This window comes from Schistocerca piceifrons, chromosome 9, assembly GCF_021461385.2.
Source record: "Schistocerca piceifrons isolate TAMUIC-IGC-003096 chromosome 9, iqSchPice1.1, whole genome shotgun sequence".
Taxonomy (NCBI): domain Eukaryota; kingdom Metazoa; phylum Arthropoda; class Insecta; order Orthoptera; family Acrididae; genus Schistocerca; species Schistocerca piceifrons.
The window spans coordinates 115,048,833-115,069,641 of record NC_060146.1 but is presented as its reverse complement, the minus strand read 5'-3'; the positions used below and the strand labels follow the sequence as shown (position 1 = coordinate 115,069,641).

The window sequence follows — 20,809 nt, the reverse complement described above, 5'->3', positions numbered from 1 at the left end:
GTAGGGTTATCTGACTGCTGCTCACTTCTGTGCAGCCACTGGATCGTTAGGTCTGGTATCACCACCTACAATTTAGAACACCTCCCAACAGTGGGGAGCTAAACACTTATCGGGTACTCTGTCATGAACATCTTTTTTGTGACATACATATTTAAGGATGTGATACCTCTCATTCAAGGAGTGGGATGTATCACTACGAGCTGTATATTTGTCACTCACATAAAAGCAAAAGTGGGTTTTTAATTTCACAAAAATTATAAATATGGATCCACATTTGTACATGCATGTTTTGTTGATCGGCAATGATTATTCAGGCTTCTATTCTGCAATGGTGAAATGTTAAACAGTTGTAATGGAATACGTTAAAGAGTGAAGTTGGGAAGGAAGCAAAGAGAGCGAGGAAACTGTGGATCACCAATGAAATGCTGGAAAAGATGGAGGAAAGGAGGAAGTGTAAAAATGTTAATGATAAAGAATATAGAAGACTTAACAATGCACTCAGAAGAGAAACGGGCAAAGCAAAAGAAAAGTATATAGAAGGACTGTGTGGCAAAATAGAGGACCTACAAAGAAGAGGAAGGCATGACCTTATGTAGCAGAAAACAAAGGAGCTGAGAGGTATATAAAACAAAGGAGTGAGGACTTTCGGGATAGAAGACTTTAGAGGATAAATGGTTACTGAACAAATGGAGGTGCTGAAAGTATGGAAATTATATATTTAGGAACTCTACTATCAGGAACATCGCCCACGAGGCGTTGAAATAGAGACAGAGCAAGAGATTGACAAAGACAAAGAAGGACCTACCGTACTGACAACTGAAGTAGAGAAGACATTTAAGGTCACGAAGAGGAGAAGAGCCTCAGTAGATGATGACATGCCGGTGGATTTTCTGAAAGAAATCTGAAAACAGGGTTTGAAGGCATTGATGCATCTCATAAACAAAATTTAAAAAACTGGGGAATGTTCAGGGCTTTTTGGATGTCACAATGGTTGCTCTTGAGAAGAAACAGCAAGCCAAGAAATGTAGTGATTTCAGAACAATCAGCTTAATCTCACACGTAGCAAAGATTATTGCAAGAATACTCAACAGACAGCTGGAACACAAAATTGAAGAAGTAGTAGGAGAGGACCAGTTTGCATTTAGGAAGGGAAAAGAAACCATAGACGTCATCGGCATGGTGTGGATATTGCTGGAGAAAGATTTGGTTGTTAACGAAGAGTGCATGTTTGCTATATAGATCGGCAGAAGGCCTCTGACAGAGTCAACTGGATAAAGTGGATGAACATCCTTAAGGAGATAGGAGTAAACTTGTACCTGGGACAAAGAGTAAAGGTATGGCTAAACTATGGAGAAACAAACAGCGTGGAAATAGGAAGAAGTCTCAGGCAAAGCTGTTGTCTATCGCCGGGTCTCTTCAACCTGTGTGTGGAATGGCTGGCAAGAGAAGCTTTGAGAGGATGAGGAAACTTGAGGATAGGACGACGCCTCATCAATACCATCAAGTATGCAGGTGGCTTGGTAGTGTTTGCTGAAAATCAAAGACAGCTGTAACACATGATGAGCTAGTTGGTCGAAACTGGAAGGAAATACGGCAAAGAAATCAACATCAAAAATAAAAAGTGATGCAGATATCAAAAAGTGAGAAACCTTTTAGGATAACCGTCGACAATCGAGGATTGGAGGATGTGAGACAGTTCAAGTACTTGCGAAATTTGGTGACAAAGGATTCCCAGTGCACCAGTGACATTCGAGCAAGAATCACTAGGGCTAAAACTGCATTCAATAAAAAAGGGAATCTGCTGACCAGCAAGTTAAGCTTGGAATTAAAAAAGAAACTGGTGAAGTGCTACATCTGGATCATTGCACTGTATGGAGCCATGAGAAAGTGGTGAAGTGCTACATCTGGATCATTGCACTGTATGGGCCATGAGAAGAAAAGGAAGAAAAATACCTTGAAAGTTTCGAAGTGTGGTGCTGGAGGAGAATGGAGAAGATCAGTTGGACCGATCGGGTGATGAATAACATGCACTGAGAACAATAGGAGAGAAGAGAGACATTCTGAATACAATTCTTCAGAGGAAGGCCAACTGAATCGGACACGTACGTAGACACGGAGGGCTCATACATGAAGTCATTGAGGGAAAATTAAAGGAACAGTAGGACGAGGAAAAAGAAGACTTCAACTTTTGGATGACATGAAAAGTGGAAAGAGATACAGCAGACTGAAGGAAGAAGCTGAGGATAGGGAACATTGGCATCAGAAATTCTCTGTATGAAGACACAGACCTGCCACTAGGTAGAATACTATGTAATAATAATAATAATAATAATTCTTTTTGACTAATTTTGATGAAAACTTCGCATCTTTCAAGTTAACAGTGATTGTTGTGTGAAAAACATCCTGCTTGAAATATGATGTGTCATAACTATCAAAGTTTATTGATATTATATTCCAGTGACAAATCTTCGAAGTGTTCCAATGCAGATCTTTCACGTACATGAATTCACTGCACAGTGAGAATGGCATGGTGTGGAATGGAGATGGATGGTGGTGATGAAGGCATTTCCAAGGGGGAAAGAGCTTATAACGTGCAGAATAATTGATAAAACTGTAAAATCTAACATAACTTGGAATAATCACTAATAAATCAACTGACAATATAAAAAAAACACATTTGTTGCCATGAAAACCAGTAAAGTAAAATTTTCTTTCACATACAACAAGAATTGGTGCAGGAAAACTTGGAGTTTCAATGTGGAAGTCTAAGAGAAATCTTCCGATACAAAAAAGTTCTCACAGTGTACCGACAACTTGAGACACTCTTTATGAGTAAGCAATAAAGTATCGAGAACTTGAATTAATTCTTGCTGTTGGTGAAGAGAGCGCAGTAGTTGCACTAGTGCAGCATAGTGGACAGCAACACAAGACCTATTTAGCACTAAAAACATTAGGCTTTCAGATCTGTGTGTGACTTTAGAGTGGAATGAAAGGAACCTAATCTATTTAGTGCTTGTAACATGTTGGGTTTTGTACCTACAGAATGGCATCTATGAGAAGTGTAACTTTTCTGCTTTCATGTCAAGAAATCTGCTGCGGAAAGCCATTGTTTGTTAATGGAAGTGTACGAACAAAGTACTCTGTTGGAAACTCTGTTGAGAGATTGGTTTTAATGATTCTGAGATGACAATTTTTAGGTGTGTGACAAAATGCATCCTGATCAGTGTGGTGTACCACGAGTTGATGCAGTTTGGTAAAGCAGTGAGTTCTGTACACTATAAAGCATATTTTCTCAATTTGAATTGTGCACTTAAAGACAAATGTCTGCAATATCCTCAGACATATGACAAAGTCATTCTGATTCATGACAGTGCCAAACCACATGTTGCAAACCGAGTGCAGGAATCCTCACAGGTACTTCGATGGGACATCTTAGCCCCCCCCCTCTCCCCCCCTTCCCTCCCACCATATTCACAAGATATTGCCAGTTTTCAGTCCCATGTCATTCCTTTTGAACAACATTTCACATCTTTTAACACACTTTAAAACTGGTCCCATGAGTGGATCTCCACAAATAACCTGAACTTTCTTTCTCGCAGAATCCATATGCTACCCAAAAAGTGGGAAAAAGTTGTAGCCGCTAAATGACGCTACTTTGAGTAAAATATCTTATACCATTGTATTAAAATAAGCTTGTGTTTTCTGTCCAATGAGAAATAATTCAATTATCAAATACTTATACATATTTGTTTCTCATTTCTTAGGGAAGCCCATTCTATGCAGAGCCGGCTGACGCAGTGAAGTCATCACCCCTGGCAGCATTCGGGCTGCAGCGGCGTGTCCCTCAACGCCACGGGCCGGTTCCTGCCACCCACCGACACTCCGACCCTGCACCGCTGGTGTCCACCGCTGCGGCAAGGGGTGTCGGCTCTGCAGCCCCTCGGCAGCTGCAGAGGATCGACTCCAGCGAGGAGCTGGCACTGTCTGCGGACGACGTGCGTCGGCCCTGGGCACGACGTCGGCAGGGGCCAGTTGCGGGGGCAGAGAGAGGTGGTCGGGGACGGAGGGCGGCCAAGAGGGCGGTGGCACCTGCTTCAGCCTGGGCACTCGACTCCTCCTGGGAGTTCATAGGTATGCAGACCACTAGCACATTGAAATGTTGCGAAAAATAATTTTTTCGTGTTACCTATTCCACACCTAAAACATTTACCTTGAATATATGAAATCTTCAAATTCTTAATTAGACTACTCTTGAAAATGGTATAAATACTTTATTTTGGAATAATTTGTATAAAGAAATATTATAAATTTACAACAGCAAAGGAAAAGTACGTAAAATAAGGAAAGGCAACTGCTCACCTGTAGTGGACTGATGTATGGCACACAGAAACATGCAACCAAAAATGGTATCCACACTAACTTTTGATCTCTTGCTATTTTTCTAGTATGTACATGCACACGCGCGCGCGCGCGCGCGCGCGCGCGCACACACACACACACACACACACACACACACACACACACACACACACACAGTCTTCTCTGCGCTCTCGCTCTCTCTCTCTCTCTCCCCCTCTCCCTCTCTCCCCCTCTCCCTCCCTCCCTCTCCCTCCCTCTCCCTCTCCCTCTCCCTCCCCCTCCCCCTCTCCCTCCCCCTCTCCCTCCCCCTCTCCCTCAGTAGTGCATTTGGGTGTCTGTGGGGTTGTTTGCGCATGAATGTGTGTACTTTTACTAGAAAAAGTGCAAGAGCTCAAAAGCTGGTGTCAAAACCATTTTTGATTACATGTTTCTGTGTGTCACTCATCTGTTTGCTGTAGATAGGTGGTTGCTTTTCCCTTATTTAACGTATTCTGAATTCAAGATTTACTAAAATGGCGTGCTCTTCAAAATTTGACCTCACTAATAATTATTTGTTTTTGGATTGACACACATTATTGGAAGCCCTAATCGTCCACTTTCCAATGGGCATCTTACGTTTTCGGAAAAGCGTACATTTAAAAAGTGATACTTATTTAAAGTTAATGTATTCAAGAATTTTTGAATCTTAAAATGAAATCCCTTGGAGAATCCAGTGTTAAAATTTTGTAGCCATATTTCCACTGATTCCAAAACTGTATAACTTTTCTTGGAATGATGTTATCCTGTGATGTAATCGAATAGATAAAAAATCTACTCACCAAGCGGTGGCAGAACACACACATAAAAGAAGTTTATAATTAGGCCTAATTACAACCTTCTTTTATGTATGTGCTCTGCCGCCGCTTGGTGAGTAGATCTTTTTATTTATCCAGTTACATTATATTGTCAAAAATGGATTGTTTTCGTTGTTATGTTACCCTGTGAAATATTCCAGTAAAAAATCCTTAAAGTTTCTTGGCGAGTTTTAGTTTCTTGGCGAGTTTTAGTTTCTTGGCGAGTTTTAGTTTCTTGGCGAGTTTTAGTTTCTTGGCGAGTTTTAGTTTCTTGGCGAGTTTTAGTTTCTTGGCGAGTTTTAGTTTCTTGGCGAGTTTTAGTTTCTTGGCGAGTTTTAGTTTCTTGGCGAGTTTTAGTTTCTTGGCGAGTTTTAGTTTCTTGGCGAGTTTTAGTTTCTTGGCGAGTTTTAGTTTCTTGGCGAGTTTTAGTTTCTTGGCGAGTTTTAGTTTCTTGGCGAGTTTTGAAAATCCCAGTGTTCATTAAAACTTCCACTTTATAAAACAGTAGCTTTCATTTTGGCATTTTTGGTTTACACAGTTTTGGTTAAACAGCTTTACTTCACTGCCTAATATGATTCCTATTTTTATGTGTGAATATTGAAAATGTGATAGCTTCATATTTTGTAATTTCTGTGCCCCCCTGCACAATTAGGTGTTGTGCAGTAAGCCACAGTCAGTTGTAGTTGAGCGGTCAAAACATTGCTGTGTTAGTCACTCAGTTTTCATGGTGTTAAGTTCTATGTCACTCAGTCAGAGGGGGCAAGCATTTGAGCAGTGCGAACTCTGTCGAAGTTGTCATTGTGTTATCTTCTGTGTCAAAATATCCATACAGCCAATTCACCACTATGTTTAGTTACCAGTATAACAATTATTACAATAAAAATACATTATTCAACCACTTATCTGTGAATGAATAGTCACTTGTTACTTTTTGGTTGGCTACTTAGAACTTATGTGAGCTGCTGCTCTGGGTGGAAATAACTAAGTTACCAGCTGATGTTTGTAAACATTAAATTTAAAAGAACTAGAAATTAATATCGACAGTGTTGTGTTGAATATTTATTAACTGTTCGAATCTCCTGGTAATCATCAAAAGAAATTTAGCTGAGATAAAATCTGTGATGATGCATATGACGCACTAAACAGCTTGCAACTTCTAAGCCAAATATATCGACTCTTTGTGCACTCAAAGGAAACTGTTTTGATGAGAGTAACTGTGCTATGAAATAGAAGAGGTTGCAAAAATCAGTCTCATAAATTTTGTAACAGTCTTCATATGTGTGTGAGTTGAAACTTTGATGATGCTCGTACCCACATATAATGCTATTTACAACAAGGAGATAATTTCTTATGCTGTATCATTAAGGCACAGATAACATCCCGGCAGAAATACTGAAGGAAATTGGAGAATCAACAAAAGAGTACTTATATAAACTTATTAAAGAGTACTATGAAGATGGAAAAGAACCACCTACAGATTTGCTTAACAGCACAAAAGTTATAATCCCAAAAAAAGGAAATGCTCTGGACTGTGAGAACTGTAGAACTATCTCCTTACTACCCCAGACTTCCAAAATAATGTTAAACATAATAAAAAATCGACTAAAAAAGACCAATTTGGTTTCAGATGCAGAAAAGGAACTAGAGGGGCAATACTAGCTCTGAGGACGGCATTAGAAACACGAATTGGAGTTAATAGGAAAACCTACTTGACCTTTACAGATTTACAAAAAGCATTGGACATGGTTAATTGGCAATTGTTATTCTGAACAATGAAGGAAATAAATCTTGATTGGAGGTACAGAAGATTAATCTGGAACCTGTATAAAAGGCAGGAAGCAGAGATAGAAGTGAATGATGTGAAGAAGAAAGCAAAAACAAGGTGGGAGTAAGGCAAGGATTCCCATTATCACTATATTTGTTCAACTTATTTATTGGAAAAACCATTGAAAAATTGAAAAGAATAACCAAAGGAATTAAAATTAATGGGGAACGAGTACACTGTATCCATTTTGCAGATGATATATTAGTACTTGCTGACTCAGTAAAGGAAATGGAGTTTATGTTGCTAAAATTTGTCAAAATCCTAAGAGAATTTAATCTAAAAATAAATAAGAAGAAAACAAAAACTATGGTAGCAGGGAAGACAGAAGAAAATGGTAAAGTTAATATTAAACTAGATGATGATCCAGAGCAGATTGAGAACTTCAGTTATTTGGGGAGCACAATCACTGACGACAATAAGTGTATCACAGATATAAATAGAATAATAGACTTGGCAAAGCAAGCTTTCCAAAATAAATGGAATTTACTAACAGACAATCATACAAGCCTAGAAAGTAGGAAAAAGTTTGCCAAAACTTTTGTCTGGAGTGTCTTAACATATGGATGTGAAGCATGGACTCTGGGAAAGGCAGAGAAAAAGAGACTGGAAGCAATGAAAATGTGGATATGGAGAAGAATGATGAAAAAAGCTGGGTAGATAGAGACAGCAATGAACAGGTCTTAAGAGAAGTTAATGAGGACAGAATGCTGCTAAATTATATAGGAAGAAGAAAATCAAAAATGATAGGGCACATAATGGGAGACAACCAGTTCCTAAAGAATGTATTTGAAGGAAAAGTTTTAGGGAAAAAAACCAAGAGGCAGGCCAAGAGCAATGTATTTTAATAACATCAAAGAAGATATGGGGATAAAATCGCATGAAGAATTGAAGAGGATGATAATGGAGAGAGGGACGTGGCTAAATTGACAAGGCATAGCCTTTAGTTTATGATGATGATGTATCATTACATGAAGGAGGCTTAGGTCAAATCATAAGCGCCACACCTGAAATACCCATCAGAAGAAATAGCCTCATTATGGGTCTCCACGAAGACAGAAAATTTGTCAGAACCTGTTAGTGTTAAAATTATGATGATTCTTCTGTACGGCTGTGATGATGTTATCCTAACGCATACTGTTCCCCAACAGCAGGCCTCCTGTGTGCTGTATTGGTGTTCATTTTAGGAACGCAGCCTGTGACCAGGTTTCAGAAAGAAGCAGTGACAGTTTCTGTGGAACCCACTGATCATTTTGCAGGGTAATGTTCAGGTGGACAATTGCAAGTTGTGACTGATTTGTTCGACTGATGGGCCTGGTAAGTGCTGTATCATTCACCACACTCCCTGTACATAACCCTTTGTGACTTTGACTTGATTTCTTTGCTGGAGGAAGCACTTTATGGCATATGCCTCAAAACTTCTAAAGAGATTCGTCAAGAAATAGATGCTCCATCCGAACCGTCAACACAGCTGGCACTTCTAAAGGTATCATGCAGCTTCCACACACTAGTGATGGCGTATATACAATGCTGATGCCTACTTTGTAAGACAGTAAAACTTTGAAATATGCATCTGTTTTGTATCAGTTATAAGTAAATAGTTATCATTATTCAAGTTATAACCCTCATATATGAAAATTAAGTGATGTGCTGTGATAGGCAGGCAGTAAACGGCAATGTGATGGTGATACTTGATAAAACACAAATATGCTCAGGAGTAGCAAACCTTGTTAAAGTTGTGAGATGTAGTGCAAAGTAATGTAGTTTTTCACTTATGTATATAGCATTTTACCACATTCACAGCAAATAGATTTTAATTTCTTCAGAGCTCTTACCAATATATTCACCAGTTTTCCTGATGTTGATTCTCTTTAAAATATTCCTGAATGAACTTGAGTCATAAATAAAGCAGACTAACAGCTCAGCTATTGGAGCCAATATTAGATATGAGAATAACATTCATAGGGATGTAAAGTCATTTACTTTTATCCAGAAAGGTGTCCATTATTCAGGAAACACAGTTTCAGTAACTTGCTAGCGCCCATAAAAAGTTTAGCAGCTAAGTAAGTTCAGTTTGAGGAGCCTAATGGAGTAATTGGTGGCCAACTCCTTCCACTTCAGTATTTGTCAGTAGAACTGATTCATGTGTGCATATTATTATTATTGTCAGATAATACGTTAGTTAAAATCTGACCTTTGCACACCTTGAGTGCAGTAATGTAATCAGTGTAAATAAGTACCATAAACTTATTTTCTGTTTAATAGTATGTGATTACAATGTCCTAAGAATAATTTATGCACCTTTCATTATTGTTCATTTATGTGGTTTTGTAACAAGTTTGTTACTAACTCTTAAATGAAAATATGTTTTTAAGATTTTTTTGACTTATTCCACATACATGAAAACCATTTCACTTGAGGTCTGTGGAAGGGACACTAGCATTTCTCTCTCTCCCCCCTCCGTTCTTTAATTTAATTATCTTTTTATACTTGTTGTACATCCTTTATTACCTCCTCAGTTTGGATCTGTGAAGAAAAACTATATGTGATCTAATCCCATCTAAAAAGCAAGTGTTATTTCATTATTTAAAGAAAGTAATTAGCAAAGAGGGGGAAGTATTACATGTGTCACTAACCTATTAGACTTTGGTGATTTGTATACTGAATGATGGCAGTAGACAATCTCTCTTACTGTTCAGAATGTTGCCCCTGCATTGCAGTGAACGATGACGATGGAGAGGAAGGTCTGTCTGGGGGTGAGAGCGAAGCCGATGATGAGGAGTGTACGGAAGAGCCGTCGATTACCGGAGACGATCGCGAGAGGAGGTTTCCGTCGCTGGAGCAGCAGGAGAACACTCTGGAGGAGGACAGTTCGGTGACACCGTGCACTGTCCACGACCTCATCATCCAGAGGTGAGTTGGCACTCCTAATATGATGCACTCTGTATTTGTGTTGGGTTATACTTCCTAAACATGCAATGTCTGATGTTTTCTCCATGTGATTGATTAACAATTTGGTTTGTAGTGTTCACTAGGCTGGTGGATGGTTTCCATTTTTGTCTGTGATATTGCAGTGACCAATGCAATTGTCGCCTTCTCGTGGTGTGAGCTGTGTCATTACTTCTACTCACTGCCTGGACTCAGACCTCACTGTGATTACTGGCGATGTCATGCCACTATTTTCAGCTGATTTTGACACCCGGCATCCACTGTGCCCTTAGGTGGTCATTTCTTTTTCAGAGCCTTCACTGTTATTCTGTAAAACGCACATTCTTTCAGTTTGCCAGCTCTGGTGGATGAGATCGCCAGCTGTATCTTGATAAACTGAATGCTGGATGCAAGCCTTGTTTAAATAGAAACCACCCATCACAAAAAGCTTCACACTGAAGGCTCTGGTCCATAGAGCTCGAATGCTGTCAGATGAGGAGAGCCTCGAAGTATCAGAACAGGTTTTAGGGATTTGAAATGGACTGATAATGTACCATCAGTTGTAGGTATGGCAAGTGGCAAATGTATCTTCATTGGCAGGATCTGGGAATATGCAGTCATTCTACAAAGATGACTGCTTACAAAATGCTTGTGCATCCAGTCTTAGAAAATTCCTCGAATGTTTGGTGCCTGTACCAGATGGGACTATTGGGGATAGTACGAGGGTTGCCCAGAATCACCAACAATTCTTTATTGAACGTAATGAGAATTACACAGACGAAAGAATTTTTCCATGTTATCTCCATCCTGTTCTCCGGCCTTCCTCCAGCACCATGCCCTGTCTGTATGCCCTGTCAGCACCAATCCTAGTCCCGGTGGTGGAGCCAGTGCTTCACTGTGTGAATCACCACCTTATCTTCTTCAAAATGTCTTCCACAAATGCGTCTGTCCTCGCAAATGATAACATCAGCTCGCTGCAACATGTCAGGTGTGACAGCCGTGGATGGCTTCCCCGACCACTGCAAATTGTGGAGCTCCACCGAACTGCCCTCTGATGACCTCACCCTCCATGCCCACCTACTAACTGTACTTTTGTCGACAGCAGGTGCTCCGTAGACTTTGCACAAGCGTTTGTAAATATTCCCCACTGTTTCTTTCTCTGCAGCGAGAAATTAGATGACGGCACATTGCTTGTAATGTACATCACCTACATACACCATTTTCAAACTGTTCTGCAGCTATGCTATCTGTCGGTAGTGACGGAAACTTGGTGCACTCTCTCAGGAGACTTCAAATAATACATATGTAACATTTCACATTCATAGCATTGCTTTCGGCTGAGAAAAAAAAATGTGGTGCATTACTTTCTGGGCAACCCTTGTGTAAAGAAGGGTGACACAAATGTTCACATGTTTGTTTGACTTGGAGCAGAGTGTCACAGAAATTTTGAAAAACCTGTACTGGCAGACTCTTGAAGATAGACACAAATCATCCTACAAAGCTTGCTTACAAAATTTCAAGAGTGTGTGTTATGTCAAGAATCTAGAGGTAATACGCACCCCTCAACATATTGCTCCTGTAAGGAGCATGTAGATAAGATTAGACCAAGTACAGCATGCACACAGCCACATAAGCATTTTTCCCACACTCCATATGCAGTTGGAATGGGAAGTAACCCAATGTGTGATGTTTGCCAAGTACACTCTGCCATGCACTTCACAGTGGTTTGCAGAGGATGTATGTAGATGTAGAATTGCAACTCGTGAATAGTGCTCCCACTGATCTGTACTCAGATTGAAAAATGGAGCTGGTATTGCAGTAAAAATAGACAGTGCCTGAGGAAAGGGTTGAAAGTGAAGAAGAAAGAGAATCCCAAGAATTGTTATCTGCCTGTAGCTGGCCCAATCTCTGGCGGTATCCACAGACTCCTTTGGAAGTGTGCTGTCCAGTGTATGTCGCTACTGTCAGCAAAGCTTAAACATTTTCTTTGTAATGGTAAAGATGTTTTAGTCCTCCAGAAATCAGGTTTGTGTACCATGTTCCATCAGTGACAAAAATTAAATATATAGGAAAGACATTAGAAAACATACTAAACTGATACAGTGGCTTCAATTTAAATAAGATTTTGGGTCAGGCACTCAATTTATTAAGATCTCACTGGCCATCTTGTCCCAAGAGCTAAAAAGTGCTGAGAGAATGTGGCTTTCATGGAACAACAGTGCAGATTTGGAAAATGGAAAAAGTATCAAGAGCATAAATGAAGACAAAACCCTAACAATACATTGGTGTAGTTGGAGTCCAGTCAGCGAGTACGCATATTACCACAGCTCTCTTCACTTGAAGGAGGCGACTGGTTTGGCTGTTGAAATATTGTGCAGAAAAATGGAACCGAGAGCTCGGCTGAGCACCCTAAAGCACACAATTTTGTAGTCATGTTAATTGTGTCTAATGATAAATGATTTCTTGACTGCTTTATACCTGCATGAGTAGAATCCCTAGGACAAAATTATATTTATGTTTGTCACTCTGAAAGTTATAATTGTTTTTAATTCTCGAGACAGTCTTTTTACAGATAAATTTCCTGTTACTGCAACTATCAAATGTAATTGTAGATAATTTTAATCTGTATCAAATAAGTTACAAATGTCTGCTAACCAAGGCTGAGTTCAGAAACTTCTCGTTATTGAAATGGCCTGATAAAAAAGCATAAAACATCCAAATTTATGTTACAGTGCTGTGTTAAAATCACAGTTCAAAATTGTTGTGAAGTTAAATATGAGTAAGATGCATCTAAAGTGAAAGGTCATGGACTATTTTTGGAGGTGATTGTGCCATGAATGGAAATTGAATATGACAGGAACAGTATGTAACAGTAAAAGCGTGAATCATTACATTCAGGCAGAGGTTTCTGGGTAGTTATGTGTGCCCAGGTCCACTCAGAGCACTTCCTTCTTGTAGAAAAGATGTGGAAGCTGACCTGATATAAGTGATTGCAAAATGCATGTGAGAAAATGAAAACTGAAAGTATTGATTTTTGAGTGGGAAAAGAAATCTGAACTGTCAAAAAAAAGGAGACTGAAGTCTTTAGAAAGAAGCAATGAAGTTAGGAATCAAACACATCATGCTTCAAGTATTTGTTTCTTTCTTTTGTATCCGTCAGAGGAAAGTTGCGAAAATATAGTGTGTGGATAGTATAGGTAGTAACCCAGGGTCGAATGTGAGAACTTAAATTTGTCCATTTAATGTTTGAAGAGACAGATTGTTGTTCTGTTGTATTTTCCGTCCAAAACTAATGATTTCCTGTGCCACCTGCCAAAAGATTCTCTCAAAGATGAGAGGGCATCTCTGGTATGAACTTTAGGTTTTGAAACTTCTTTAATCATTTATTTGTTGCATATCTCATAAGTTGATGAAGAACACTGATTTGTAAACTTGGTGTCCAAAAATCTCTGCACATTACTGAATACATTGTGTGTGTCATATCTGGATATGTGCCTGATGGTAGCTAAATGCAAGTACAACATGAATACGTAATCAATGTGTTGGCCACCTTACGAATCAATGAATAAAATTGACAAGTTTTGAACAGGGCCCAGGAATTTTCATATTCAGGCAGAGGTTTCTGGGTAGTTATGTGTGCCCAAGTCCACTGTTAGTGATGTTAAGAGGTGGAGACTGTAGTGGTGGTCATTAAAAAAATTATGTTTACCACATGTGGCAGTAGTCAGACTTGTTTGGTAACTAACTTCTGTTACAGCTCTCCTACAGATGTCAGTGACTAAACTATTCTTTGAAAGGTTTTAGTATTTTAGTTTCTCAGTTGTGTTGTTGGCCGTAAGTCATCGATTGCTAGAGTGAATGTCTGACTCGGCTGGGTGCTGCAGAGAGTACTATCATTAGTCCGCCTAGCAGTGCAAGATGGTTTTATTAAATGATTTATGCGATATTCCATTGCACTTGGGGGGGAGGGGGAGGGGGAAGGGGGTACACAAACTTTTTGTTGATATGAGAAATTGTGTTTCCTCCGTGTGTTGTGGCTGAAGGGAAAGTCATTAGAGTTTTATTTTTAATGTAGGTGCCTTATGTAAATATTTTAGACATCGTCATGCATTGTACCAACTGGTTTGGAGTTCCCTTTTCTTTATGATAGTTAAGAGAATATGTAAGAAAACAAGCTACATGTATCATACCATACTAAAACCTTTGTGCAACAAGGTGAGAGTTTTGTCAGAAGAGAGTACATATCCTGCAGAGACAGTTCTGCTGCTCTACAGATAACACATGCATCACATTTGTGTGAGTGAAATTGCATAACTGGAAGCATATTCCAGAGTTAAACACACATATTGTTGTAACGGCGACCGGAACAATCGCTGGGTTGTAGTGACGGAAACGCGGCGGGACCAACGGAGCAGCCTGCGAACAACACCACAACGGGAGAGGACGGACACGACCAATGAAGGACCTTATTGCTGTGGTGCGCACAGCCACGCAAATACAACGGGCAGCTACTGCTGCAGAATAAGCCGCACCTGCAACATAGTTCTGGTGCATTCCGCCAGCCGGCATTAGAGGCATTTCCCCCCAAACATGAAAGCAGCCGCGGAATACGCACGCGCGTGACCCCTTTTCCGACGCGGATGGTAATACGATGAAATCACCATCCGCCAGTCGGGTATCGCCAACGGCCGCCAATCCTCATGACAGAATCCGCAGAGGAAGACTAGAGCCGCCGGGTTAAATAGCCGGCAGGAACGGAAACAGGCGTCTTTTGACCCGCCGCGGACCGCCGCCCGGAGGAAACCTTGTTGCAGCCGGATCGACCAGGTGCCCGTCTTCAATAAGCCAGTTTTTGACCCGGAAGCGGCGCCCATCTAGGCATCCGTGGGAGAGCATCGACAGAGCACCTTCAAGCAACATAAAATCGGTTCAGTTATAAAAGCCAATTTTATTAAGGTTGTATATTCGTGTTTGGATACTAAATTTTTGGGCAGGAGAAAAGCCTTTTTATTTTCCTAAGAAGGTTATCTGTTGCAAAATTAAGTGGTGTCCTGGCTACACCCAATAAAGCAAATTTTATTATCATGTGGGTGTTGATCAGTGTATATGACACTTACGACACAACAAGAACGGACAACAAAGTCACGAAAACCAAACAAGACAACCACGTCCACTAGTAAAGAAAACACGAAAGTCAATACACTGTCTAATGCGAGGTGATATGTCCTGAGACATACGCAAGGTTAGACTGCAGGCTGAGCGACAGGCAGGCGCTTAAGTACTCGATCGGGGACGCCGCTATTGGCCGCTGCAACCACGTGTTCCACTGTGATACCCTCACTCTAAATGCGGGCCAGGAGGCGCGCGCCGCCACACCTTTCGGCGCGATGGTACAGAGACCTCTGTGGGTCTTCGACGTCCATGACATCTGGCGGGGATTCAAATTTCGCGGCACGCGGACCAGGCATACAACAATATGATTCTTGGGGGCAAAACATATGAACGGCGCACATATTCACTGTGAAATTTCTTGCAGTATATGGACCAAATGCAATGTTGTGTCCAGCCACAGTGAAATGATGCCAATAACTTGTCAGAGGCTGAATAGACATGTGGGATGCCTACAGGGAAGGAAGGCCATTGACGTGTATTACAGACGACAGTGTCCGGGCAATCGAGAAACTGATTTGCAGGAATTGTAGAGTGACTGTTGGAGACATTGCGCAGTAGGTGCATCCCTCAATAGGCAGTGCTATTCCATCATTCGAGACCGACGGCAGTATTGGAAATTGTGCTCGTGCCGGGTTCCGTGATCACTGTCACCTGTACGCAAAGGCTATGAAGAATGAGAGGTGTGGAAAACTAAGTGAGGCCATTGTTCTCTTGTGCAACAGTAAAACACCCCACATGGCATGGACACACAACATGAGCTTTCAGTGTTTTTAATGGGAGTTTTGGAAGTATGTGTCATAGAGTCCAGATCTTGTACTGTGCAATTTCCAATGTTTTGACAAGCTTTAAGAACAGTTGGGGGAAAAGAGATTTTCTGATGACGATGATGTTGATGATCAGACAGTAGTTCTCAAATGGCATCATCACCAAGGAGTGGATTTGTATTGTTGAGGAACTGAACGATTCTTAGAACATTCCAACTGTTATTTACATAGATTTGATGACTGTGCTGAAAAGTATATAATGTGTCTGTGTCACTTTGAAGTGTTGTGCAGTATTCAATAAAAGTTACTTGGCCTGCCATAATAAAGTGTAACTTACTTTTTGAAGTCCACTCTTATAACACTTTGTCCGCAAAATGAGGATCGTGCATTGTGGTTCGACATAAATGAGGTGAATTTGCTGGTTTGGACTTCTCAGACTCGTACATAAATCTCTGTCTCTATTGAGGACTCTTCACAGTGCTTCATTAGAAATGGAACCAAATTCTTCCTTGAGTGCCTGAGAAGTTACTGAAAAGCCTTCTGTGAAGATTAACCACTCCGATAGCAGGAGGAGCTCTTAGACACTATTAGCAGCGCGCGCGTGTGTGTGTGTGTGTGTGTGTGTGTGATGTATTATCTGCGCATTTTCCTTAAACGAGGGATACATTTTGCTGCTTAATGAAAATCGAATCTGCAGTGATAAAAACTTACACAAGTTTAAAAAATAAAATAAGAAGAGACGGGGGAGGGATGGTGAGATGCCACAAATCCAGATATATGGGGCCCAAAATCTGTGTAACAGTAGTTAAATGAGGTGATGTGAGATTATTATGAAGATGAGAAATCTGTTGGGTATACTCACACAGGAGTAGTATGTAGTAGTCATTATTACCAGTCCTATTTAGAAGAAATGGAACTGTTTTCACAGAATGATTTGCTGCTGTTCTGACATAGAAGAATATTTCACTACACTCTTGATCTGTTAAGAATGTACGCCATTGTTGGACTTGGATAAAGATTCTGTCATTGTGTGGACAGTACTTCTGCTTTTGAGCTGTCCATCAGTGCTTTGCAAACGAACTTAAAGAGGCTGTAGCAAGTTAGTGCCTGTCTCTTTCTCGTGTCCAAGTCCATAGCAGGGAGATGATTTTAACTATTCGGGAGGAGTCAACTCAAGTTATGGAGTGTTTAAGTTGTAAGCTATTTCATCCCTGTAAGTGACTAGCTATGAAGAGAATGCACATAATGTGAGTCTCCCATTTTTTATTTGGATTGTTTGTATCTAAGTGAAAAGCTGGGCACATTCTTCAGTCAGAGGAAAGTAGGAATCATCAAAGAGGTAGCTGAGAGCACAGTCTCTATATGTCAAGTTTCTCTCTCGCAATGTGGAGTCATTAGGGGAAGAGGGAGGAGAATGGTTCTTAGAGATGCTGAAGTGCCTTGTTGTCGAAGACTTACGTTTTATTCTTGCATACACTATCAAACTTTTCATGGCCATTGCTTATTTTCTCACTGATGACTATTAGGTTTGAATGTAATTTTCTGCCTGATGTTTTGTCTCCTTCCATGTGATCTGTCACAATCAAATATTTAAATTCGTCAATTTGTTGTTTTGAAAAATGAATAAAGGGCAATTCAGTACCAATATAACAATTACAAATGGGCATAACTATTAAATGCATAATCAATAAAAATGACAGAGAATGTAAAAGAAAGTTCAAAAGTTTGACCAGCACAATTTTAAGTTGACACCTTCAGAACTGTCAGATTGTACTGGGCGTGATGATACTGAGTTCCACTCTTGGCCGCCACCTGACATTGCGTACCTAACTCCTGTGGGTTTCCTTTTACAAGATTATGTCAAAGACCTTGATTATGGGCCCCCTTCGTCAAAACCAATTCTGGAATTCAAAATTTGCATCACTAGTGGCTTTGTATCAGTGACTGCACATGCTTCATAATTTATGGCCTAGATTAGATTATCACTTAGATGTTGTCTGTATGACCGACAGGATTTACAGAACTATTGTTAAAGATATAAAGAAAGTGAACATTCTTTTACATTCTCTCTGATTTTTATCGATGTAACATTATGCTTTAAATAGTTATGGCCATTTGGAATCACGATACTAATTTTGAATTACCCTGTACTCTAAAGTGAGAACAGCTGCATTTAGAGTAGCAACCATCAGAGGATTCAAACAAATACCTCTGTAGCATCTTAAGATATCTCATGCCATAGGAGACAAAATGTTATATGATAGTTTTTAGTGCAGATTTCTACATAATTACCAAAACCAGAAGGCTTCAAGGAGGTATCACTGTAAGGACATTCTGAATCGTGTTTTGAGTTGTGTGAAGATGAGAAATAGAAGTAAGAGAAGCGCCCAGAACGAGCGCTCGGAGTGAGAGACGGCCGTTGGGTTGGACGCAGGTTCCCCAGCCTGCGGCTGTCCCCGGACCCGCTGTCAACTTCCGGAGGCTCCGCACCCCCCTCGGGTTCCCCACCTCTTGCCGGTGGCCCTCGAGGGGGCACCCTCACGGACGGAACCTGCTCCAGGGTCTCGTCGTATGACAATGTCGAGAACGGCCACCGTTCACACACCCCCGACAGGGAAATGTGAGTTACGTACTTGAGCTTCTAATCGACACCGGTGCCTGACCGTTGACACATTTGTAATGTCTTTCTTGTAGATGCACTTGTCTGGCATTGGTATTAAACACTAAGAGCACGCTGTATTTAATTTCAGTAGAGGTGTATGTCACTGTCTTCTGGTGAAGTTGGGCACCACTGTAAGACAAATCACTAACTTCTTTTAATGAAAATGGTATGCATGCAGCATTATATTGTAGTTGTAAGTACCTGTAACATTTCCTCTCAGTGAGAATCTTAAATTACACCAAGACTGAGAAATGATACACTCTGAAATAACACTTGAGTAGACACTTGGAAGATATGTTTTTATTGTTATGCTCTTTAGTCTGAAGACTGATTTTCAAAACTAGGCATTCCCTCCTTTGGAGGGTTAGAGGTGTGGCAAAAATGAACATAATTTCCTCTAACTAGGTACTGGACTCGTGCTCCTTGTTACCACATTTTATGCCAGTTTCAGCATAACATTAGGTCTTTGATGTTCCTTACCCATGTTAGATAGTTTCTGTTACTTTTCTGTCTTCAGCAATGTTTTGTAAGTGTTCATATAGCAAGAAGTATCTTTTTCTTAATATAATGTAACACCTAAAGGGACACACAATATTTGATGTATTTGTGCCAATTTTGCACATCAGATGTGAGCATCCTAAATATTCATGGCAACGTATTATATGTTTACAGCACCACTCTGTAGCATTGACAACATGAATTGGTCTGCAACACACCACTGGGTCTGCAACACACCACTTCATGTAGACAATTGCACTGACCAGTGCTTAAAACGTGTAGCATGTTGCCACCAGGGTAATAAATGTCTAAGGATGCTAACATTTACGAGCAAAACTGGTCCTAATAAATCAAACAATATGTGCCCCTGTGGCTGTTTACCTTAACATTAATTACAATGCTTGCTGTGTTCCCGACAGGCAGTGCTTATGTTTGCTAGGTATCTTATTCTTCTTTATCAGGTGACACACACTTTTGCTTGCCTCTGTCTCTCTTTTCTGATGCATCCTAGGCTAGTTGTTTGTCATTCGCTTACATACTTTTCTTCTGTTTTATTCTTGTACATATCTGGCCATCATTCTTGTTGTTGTTGTTGTTGTCCTCAGTCCTGAGACTGGTTTGATGCAGCTCTCCATGCTACTCTATCCTGTGCAAGTTTCTTCATCTCCCAGTACTTACTGTAACCTACATCCTTCTGAATCTGCTTAGTGTATTCATCTCTTGGTCTCCCTCTATGATTTTTACCCTCCACACTGCCCTCCAATGCTAAATTTGTGCCGGCCGAAGTGGCCGTGCGGTTAAAGGTGCTGCAGTCTGGAACCACAAGACCGCTACGGTTGCAGGTTCGAATCCTGCCTCGGTCATGGATGTTTGTGATTTCCTTAGGTTAGTTAGGTTTAACTAAGTTCTAGGGGACTAATGACCTCAGCAGTTGAGTCCCATAGTGCTCAGAGCCATTTTTTGCTAAATTTGTGATCCCTTGATGCCTCAGAACAAGTCCTACCAACCAGTACCTCCTTCTTGTCAAGTTGTGCCACAAACTCCTCTCCTCCCCATTTCTATTCAATACCTCCTCATTAGTTATGTGATGTACCCAGCTAATCTTCAGCATTCTTCTGTAGCACCACATTTCGAAAGCTTCTATTCTCTTCTTGTCCAAACTGTTTATCGTCCAATGTTTCACTTCCATACATGGCTACACTCCATACAAATACTTTCAGAAACGACTTCCTGACATTTAAATCTATACTCGATGTTAACAAATTTCTCTTCTTCAGAAATGCTTTCCTTGTCATTGCCAGTCTACATTTTATATCCGCTCTACTTCTACCATCATCAGTTATTTTGCTCCCCAAACAGCAAAACTCCTTTACTACTTTAAGTATCTCATTTCCTAATCTAATTCCGTCAGCATCACCCGACTTAATTCGACTAAATTCCATTATCCTCATTTTGTTTTTGTTGATGTTCATCCAACATCCTTAAAATATTTATTTCTCTTCCAGATGTGTCTTATTAAGGCCTGTCCATATAGCTTTTGTCTTGATATACATCCTCATAGTCCTTTAAGGCTTTCATCTTCTTTTGCCTTTTCAGAATTTCACAGGTTTGAAATTCCTTTATACATTTTTTTTTTTTAATTGTAGTTCAGTGTCCATTTTACTTTGCCTCTTTCAGGAGATTAATTCTGTGAGTAACGACATCTCTCAGCTGCTCGCAATCAAATTCTTCGCTCCCAGTAATGCTTTAATCTCAAAGTGGTGCTCACTGT

The 20,809-nt window shown here is 40.3% G+C and overlaps 1 protein-coding gene across 1 annotated transcript in view; it reads left to right on the top strand.

Annotated features, from left to right (window-relative positions):
- The window catches only part of LOC124717395 (protein sprint), a 305,335-nt gene that overhangs the window by 247,623 nt on the left and 36,903 nt on the right, over nt 1-20,809 (top strand). Inside the window, exons 13-15 of the mRNA XM_047244247.1 lie at nt 3,765-4,131; nt 9,735-9,927; nt 18,313-18,498. Coding sequence (XP_047100203.1) covers nt 3,765-4,131; nt 9,735-9,927; nt 18,313-18,498 — 746 coding nt within the window. The remainder of the gene's footprint in view (nt 1-3,764; nt 4,132-9,734; nt 9,928-18,312; nt 18,499-20,809) is intronic.